The 8,163-nt window shown below is 41.8% G+C and overlaps 1 protein-coding gene across 2 annotated transcripts in view; it reads left to right on the top strand.

Annotated features, from left to right (window-relative positions):
* Positions 1-3,818: 3,818 nt before the first annotated feature.
* The window catches only part of pdgfd (platelet derived growth factor d), a 145,770-nt gene continuing 141,425 nt past the window's right edge, over positions 3,819-8,163 (top strand). For both annotated transcript variants that reach the window (XM_057839099.1, XM_057839098.1), the window contains exon 1: positions 3,819-4,241. In XM_057839099.1, coding sequence (XP_057695082.1) covers positions 4,033-4,241 — 209 coding nt within the window. In that variant the 5' untranslated portion in view covers positions 3,819-4,032. The remainder of the gene's footprint in view (positions 4,242-8,163) is intronic.

Genomic DNA, 8,163 nt, shown 5'->3' with positions numbered 1-8,163 from the left:
TGTTCAGTTTATTGTTGCAAAAAATAGGTGGTACAGTGATTACTGGTTAGCGCATCCACCTCACCGTTCGAAGATGAAGCGTTCAAACCCGGGCAACAATCTACAATTGGCTGGCAACCAGTTCAAGTTAAACCTGCCACCCACCCGTAGTCTGCTGGGATAGGCTCCAGCTTCCCCGTGACACTTCTGAGGATAAGTGGTGCATATACGTCAAATGGGTAGCTAGATAAATAGGAATAGTTTTGTATAGGCTGCATAGCAAGCACTGCGACAGTTGTAATCTAAATGTAATGGGGCAACTATGGATTCGTTTTTTAAGTGCATGGACTGTACATACTGTATGAGTCCCTGCAGGGTGCTCTTAATACTTTTTAATTTTAATGAACTTCCTCTTTCTAATAATTATATAATCCCTTAAGTGATTCTAATTTCTTAAAAGTGATGCATGATTCATTAGCCAATTGCTGTGTAATTGGGGGCAGAGTTGCTTTGTAAGCAGAACCCACAAATTAGCAATTTCGTCCCAGAACTAAAAGAAAAAAAAACTTTGAAAAGTACAACTTGAGGAAACGTTGTACATCTAGACCTGGAAAGTCTTCTATTGAAGTGAGAAACAGTCCACTAAATACTGTGCTAATTTAGCATTGGATGGATGGATGAATGCAGGACCGGAACTCGGGGGGGAATGGCAGTGCGGCCCGATTGTAGGGCTTAAAGCGGGCATGGGTGGGTGAGAGTAGGTCCTCAAAATAACGTATGAAGTGTCAAGCTTCAAATTCTTTGTTATCACTCCCCACCCCCTCTCCCGTCCGACAGTCCACTCAAGGGGCCTAATGATACTCATTGCATCCGGGCCCTGTTCATATTTGTTCTTTCACTGGATGGATGGAGGGACGGATGTGGGGCTGTAGCGGACACTGCATCAACTAGCAACAAGTTCTGAGGAGAACCACTGCCAGAGGTGACTCGCAGCGGGGTTTCATTTCATGAAATGGACTCCATGCAGTTTGAAATACCATCTTACAAATCATATTGTGTTAAATGTTGCCTGGTCATCCTGGAAAAACAGTAGATCCCATCATTTCAAGGGTTCTATTTTTTTTTAAATAGACTTTTTGCTTGTCCAAATGCTATAGGTGTTAACTACTGTAGTACAATGTCATATGGTTAATGGAAGTGCAACTATCCTGCAATTGTCATTCAGAAATGAACCATGAAACCATGAAGTTTTGGGCAAACCTTGCTTAAATATTTTGCATGCCACTATATAGTTGTGCTGGTGCTACTAGTCTTATTATAGTGAGGACAAAGCACATGCTCGTACTTTGGACAATTCAATGCTCTGGTAGGTTATTGAATAGCTCCTCAAACAGCCTGCATTATTTAGGAAACAGTATATTAACAGTGTATTACATACAACACTTTGATTCTAAAAATCTCTGCCATTTTTTTACATTTTCAAATGATGAAATCACAACAGCATTCTTCGAAAACCACAGTGTCTCATTCCGGGTCAGTTATTTCAGAATATGTCTCAGGAATTACTATTGTAGTCCTTGCCAGCCTCCATGGCACCACGTTTGTGAGCCTGGTATAGCATAACCATGACGACATAATGGTTACAACATCAAATCAAGGGCAAATCAAGAGTTGTTTGGTCTCAATAATGGTAGGCACGATATAACAGCATAACCTGCAAGTGTACTTGCTGGGGACGGGACATTAATAAAACCAAACAGAATATTGATCGGGGGTCAGGGCTAAATTTCTTACAAATATGATCCTAATTAATTGATAGGGTAAAGGATCAATGCAAAATATATCTGTATTGATTTTTACTAACTTTCATGTGTATTGGTTCAGGTGATACAACATTCAATTCAAACCTTTGTTTTCAAAAACAAAACAAAAAAACATACTGAAGTGCAACCCTGATATATACTAGTATACTATATGTATATATACAGTATATATATTTAAAAAAAACAGGGAGCTGTCCAAGAATGTGTCCACTTCTGGGAGACTGGAGCACCCCTAGAATCAAACTAAAGCATTGTAATATAAAAGTGAGTTTTGAAAATATGAAAAAAAAAATCTGAGCTCTCCAAGGATTGATCTACATCTGAGGCATATTAGACTACCCCCAAGACTCGAACCAAAGTACTTTAATGAAATCCTGATGTGTGATTTCATCTTGCAGATTATTGTTTCATGTTTTTCAGTTTATGATGGTGTTCATGTCAGTGTCTCCCTGAAGTGGACCCATTCTTGAATAGTTTCCCGTTTTTTATTTCTATTTTTTTAATAACATGACCTGCACTCTGAAGCCACCGCATTGTATTACCGTAATGCACATAATGCAAACAATGATCCAAAATGAGGGACGGCTAGCTTGACTTCGTTGTTCCATGTGGAGGCTGGCCTGACCGTAGCAGTTTTGCAGGTTAGCAAATTCACACAGTTTAATGTTATGCTAACTCTGATGTAGGTTTGATTTTCAGTAGCAAAATTAGTGGTGTTTCTCCCACCTTCAAATTTTAATGTCTTTTTACATTACTGACAGCGGCTGCTGCTGGCTGAAAAACATTTCTGATATCAATTCTCTTCGAAGGGGGCGGAGGAGGCGGCATGTTGTCGACATGAGTCTGTTGGGGCTGTGCGAGGATGCGTGTGTGTATGTGTGGCAGGAGACTGGTTTAAATCATCGGCCAATCAAACTTGCGTCTGAGGGGAAAAAATGGACTGGTGTTCTGCAATTCCAATGTGTCGAAACGTCCTTCATAACGCTTGCGCAAGCATCCGTACGCATGCGTACATCGGTTAAAAGCGGCGAGCACTCATTATTTTTGTTTTTATTCAGTTTTTTATCACCTTTTCATTGCCTCAAAAATACTTTTTGCATGTATTTCCCACTCATACGTTTAACCATTGTGTTTTCTTGTGTTAGCGTTAAAGCAGTGTTGATCTGTTGACCACATTAGTCACGTAGCGTATTTAAACCATCCTTAATTGATATAACTATATACAAGTATTTTCCAAAAGGCATTTTTAGTATGTTCTGCTTACATGCATCCAAATAAAACAAGTTGAAACTGCAAAGTAGTCCTTTTCGCCTGTTGTCGAACATTCCGCCGATATTGGACGTTTTGTCAGAACACCGGCACATTCAGCTAGTGAAAAGGGATGAATCTAAGTCTGAACATAATGAAATTAATTCACATAATGCTAGGGTATATTCTATCCTTACAAAATATGGAAAGGCTATATAAATTATGCATATAACTTAAGTCATTGTTTAATGCAAATAAAGTTGCTTAAAATTTGGTGAGGACAATTTGATCATTCAGAAAATTTGGTAACGTTATGTCCCTGACGTCCCTATGCAAACCTATGGCCTTACATAATGTTAAAGTAATTTTGTCTACTGATGATTTCAGGAATGTTCCAGGTTTCACTCTTGATGTACTCGTAAATAAGATATATTGCAGTAGTGTATTAAAAATGTAAATACATTATTTTCATTGACTACCATTTTAAATATATAAATAGATTAATAATAATAATAATTTGACTCATGGCTAAATTATGGGACGGATATCCTCAGTGTCAAAAACTTCCCGCCCCAACAGCCCATCCTCTTCTGACTTTCAACAATGCAATAATACGAGGACCGTGTAGGTGTGCACGCGCATCAACTTCAGTTGGCTGAAGTTTGACGCGCTTTTGCGTGCAGACAAACAGACGGAAGCATCACAGGCGCTGTAAACTATGCGTGATATTTCTCTTGAGACTGAACTGAATTTAGTGGTTTGGGCGTGATAAAAACGTCCGGCGCCAACGCAAGCGTGCGTGACCATGAGCGGAACTATATTATATTCCATCTGTGCTTAGTCCGTGTGCTTTTTGTGCTTCAATCATCCGAGGAGGTGAATGCCGGTTGGACCTGCAGGGCATCGCTGGTCTGTTTATGTGATTTTTATGTGCGCGCGCGCGCGCCACGCGTCAACAAGTGGATGGAAACTTTTTCTTTAAATGGTTGGAGCGATTAGTTGGCTCGTAAGTAACTGCAAAGTGTGGAGAATTGGACTCTTAATCGTCTTTTTACAACTTTGTTGTCGTCATGAGTGGACAAGTCGTTTTCCAAATGCGCGTGGTGCTTGTATTTTTACTGAGCTTTGGAGCACTTGCGAGAGCTCAGGTCTCCATGATCAAAGTCATAAGGAGCAACATCAGAAGAGATGGTAAGATCACCCATTTGATTATCAACGGCTCTGTATTTTAACACACACACCAAACAGTTACCTGATTATAGAAAAACTGTATACCTGAAATTTTAATGATCAATTTAGCATCCCACTGGTCCAGGTACAAAAAAGTCTTACTTGTAAGCCAATTCAGCACATTAGTAGAATGGCTGTGTCATTAATTAAAAATATAATAATAAAAATAAAGAACCCTAATCAAATACTGAATAACATTACTGTACTTTACGGTATGTGCATTTGGCATTATTGTAGGGCACCAACATGTTACTAGTGTGGTATTACTAAGGGTCAAGGAGGTCAGTAGTATTATATTGTTAGGTTTCAATGTGTCATATTACAGTATAGGCCACATCAAAAATATTGTGGAGACAATTGTTCTATTTTAGTGATACAAATTACCATACTAGTGAGGGCAAAGAGTGTACGAATAAATGGATTTTGAACTAGATATAAAGATATTGAAGGAAAGCTTCAATTGCAATATCACACTGTATTCTGAAGTTGTCATGTTGACTTTTTATTCCCTATTTGAGATGCCTCAAAGTTTAGATCAATAACTATTGTTTCCTATAGATGTAGCTACTCTGAATGTTTTTTTTTTTTTTTTTTAAGAATAGTAAACATTTGTATCTAGAACTGAAGCAAAAGTTCAATAAGGAAGGTGAGTTACAGCCATGTATTAAACTCACTGTTTCTTCCATTGATTCAATTCCATGAAACAATTCAATGTATTAATCAATTACTATTTTCCGCTTAGTCAGTCTTTAAGAATCTCTAAGAATTTACATCAAAAGCCAAGTTCTATCAATCAATCAATTTATCTGATTGATTAAATGACTGATTTTACAAATAATCCTGTTAGTGCAATTAGGAGGAGGCATGCCAGACAGAGACATATTAAGTCAAAATTAGGTCAAGGGTGTCACTTTGAAAAAACAAAAACACTGTCATTGTCGTGGAAATCTGTCCTCCCTGAGTATGACTTCCTGCAGGTGCTCGCCATGCTTATTTTTCTTGTCACCCCCGGGCTACAGCTACACTATTACGCGATAGTACCTTTTATTAAACACACTCACACAGACAGCTGTAGGGTTGCTTTTGGCAGAGAAACATGAAAATACCTCTGTTTTAGATTCGAACCTGGACAACAGCCCTGAGGCCTGTTCTACTTCAGACTTGTGTGTGTTTATTAAGAAACATGGAAGCATTTGCATGGTTTCTGCACTCAGTGCTCTCTGCTTAGTCATGCATTAGGCAAAGCCCTAGAGCTATGGATTTTCACATTTTCTAATTACTTTTGTGCATAATGGCATTTCTCACAAGTAAGGGGGTGAATGGCAGGAGAAAGACTAATGCGCTCCAAAAATGTAAACAATGTGAAGACTGCGTTGTGCACTTCACCTCACACATTGTAAATAATAACAGACACAATACCTATTAGCTTGCAATCACAGCACCTCATGTTTGTGCCCCCTCAATGTTTGATTAACAGGAAAGTGAAATGGTGGGAAGAAAATTATAGTACCATTAATGAGATCAAGTAAAGCTGTAATACTTCAGGAGTGGGGTGTTTGTACCTTCAAATGATAAGCAACGTTAAGATGTCCAAATGGTTTGTTTTAATATTGTCAATTGTAACATTTCAGTATAAGATCTTTGTTTTTGTTTTGTTAATCAGTAAAACATATTGAGTTCACAATTTACCAATTCTTGACGAAGTTTGGGACAATGTTCGAGCGGTCCTGACTAGTCAACGCCATCAATGACGTAAATGAGTCTACGAGTACACCATCCCGTCGACGGTTAATGAAGGGTTTAAAAAAATATATGTTTGGAAGTTGAGAATGGCGGACGCTCGGTATGCAAGCGGGTGAAGCGGCATAAAGCCAAAAAAAGCGCACCAGAGTGGCCAAAGCATGGACTTATTTCAATGAAACAAAGGACGGTACACTGTTCACTCTCACACACTGTACTCTCTTCAATGCCAAGCTTGCATACCAGGCTGCACGTCGGCCGTGAATGAACACCTAAAGCGCCGTCACTCAGTTGTTAATTTTGGAAGAGGACAGGAGACATCAAGCTGGCAGATTGTATGTCCGCCTAACAAACTAACGGCATTTTTTATTGAAGTTGCTAAGCCTGTCGCGATACGCAATAGGTCCATTTATGGCACGGTGAATAAAAATGAGGGTGAGAATTTTCGTGGCTGCGTTTTATCGCCACGTGCGTGCATATATGCAAACATTTCTGCGTCCGTGTACACGTGGGTGTTGATGGCATATGAGACTCAAGTTCCTTTCACAGATGTTCATTGGTCATCAACACGCCGTAGAATTAAAGTTTAGACTTACAAGATAAGGTAACACATCTACCTGTATATTAAACACCGTAAATCTTAGGATATCTACATTGAGGCTAATGGGGAAAAAAGACAACGTACTAACCACTTTAGCCTGCTATAAAATATCAGCAGTCTTCTCCAAAACGCAAACTTGCGGTTAAAAGGTGACACTTCAGATATGAAAAATCGCTGGTTAACAGCATTTGCAAACGAAAAAAAAAAAAAAATCAATTACTGACACCACATACAATGATGAAAAGTGCACTTTTTTGCGGGGTGTAAAGCTTTCGGTTAGTGGTTTAAAAAAACGTACTTCCGGTGATCATTTCAAAATAAAAGCACATCATGTTAAACATATAAATAACGATTTGTGGATCTCACATACTTCAGAATTCAGATTCTACACCAAGAATAGCTTTCTTTTTTTTTTTTTTAAAACCTGTCCTGTTCAGCTGTTTGACACAGACAATGGAAGTCTAAGTGCCCAGATTCTGAACAGTTTTAATGTTTCACATTGAGAGTCTGACATACTCCCATTGTGATCATTCAAAATACCTTTTTATTATGACAAAGCAGCGAACAGGAAGGGATTATGGGGGGACAGAAGAAAAGAAATACAAGAGAAGAAGGAAAAGAAACACATACACAAACAACAACTAGAAATACATTGAACATCTAAACTAGTTACTAATATGCTGGTGCTATCGTCAGCGAGATGTATTTCCGGTTTACACCATGTGGGGGCCTATTGGGCAGTGAAAGAGGAGAATGGGGGTGGGGGTGTCTATAAGCCTATAAGCTAAGTGATTGAAAGGGGTAGAGTGTACACAAATCAGTTCTGTGATCTAGAACCCAGTAATCGTGTGAATCTCTTATGAGTAAGCCCGTTGGCGACCAACCCTACGCCGCCGCATCGCCAATCCCGGCACCGGGACCCCCGACCCGAGAATGCCCTACCACATCCAGCAGCACGCAGGCCCCACCGGGCGCGCGACAGCCACGCAGACGGGCGGAGAAGCCGCGCGGGCGCCAACCCAGGGCCACGGCCCCCACCCAGCCAGCCCGGGGAGGGAGGGCGGGCGTGGGGGCGGGGGGCCATGCGCAGCCCATCCCTCCTCCCGCAGCCCAGCAAAGGAGCCATCGTCCCCCCCCCGGGACCCAGGGTGGTCCCCCAGGCCACCCGCGCACCCATCAACCGGCCTTCAGGGATGGCAGGAGGGGACGCATCACCAACCCCACGCCTACACCCACCCCCGCCCGCCCACCCGGGCCACGAGCCACAGCCGCAGCCCCCCAACCGGCACGGCACGCCACGGGACCCCCAGCGGCCCACCAAGCCCCAGGCAAGGCAGGGTCCCCCGCCGGTGCAGGCGACACCCCGCTGATACACCGGCGCCCAGTCAGCGACCCGCGACGGAGCGCAGGGCGGATGCCCAGCCAGAGAAGAGAGGGGAAGGCGGAGGCAGGAGAACGCCCAGGAATTGCCACGGGGCGATGCAAGATCGGAGACCCGACCCCCCAACCTACTCCCGCGGCCGGCAGCCGAGGCAGAGGGGA

Source organism: Corythoichthys intestinalis, chromosome 6 (assembly GCF_030265065.1).
Source record: "Corythoichthys intestinalis isolate RoL2023-P3 chromosome 6, ASM3026506v1, whole genome shotgun sequence".
NCBI lineage: Eukaryota > Metazoa > Chordata > Actinopteri > Syngnathiformes > Syngnathidae > Corythoichthys > Corythoichthys intestinalis.
This window is presented reverse-complemented; position numbering and strand designations above follow the sequence as displayed.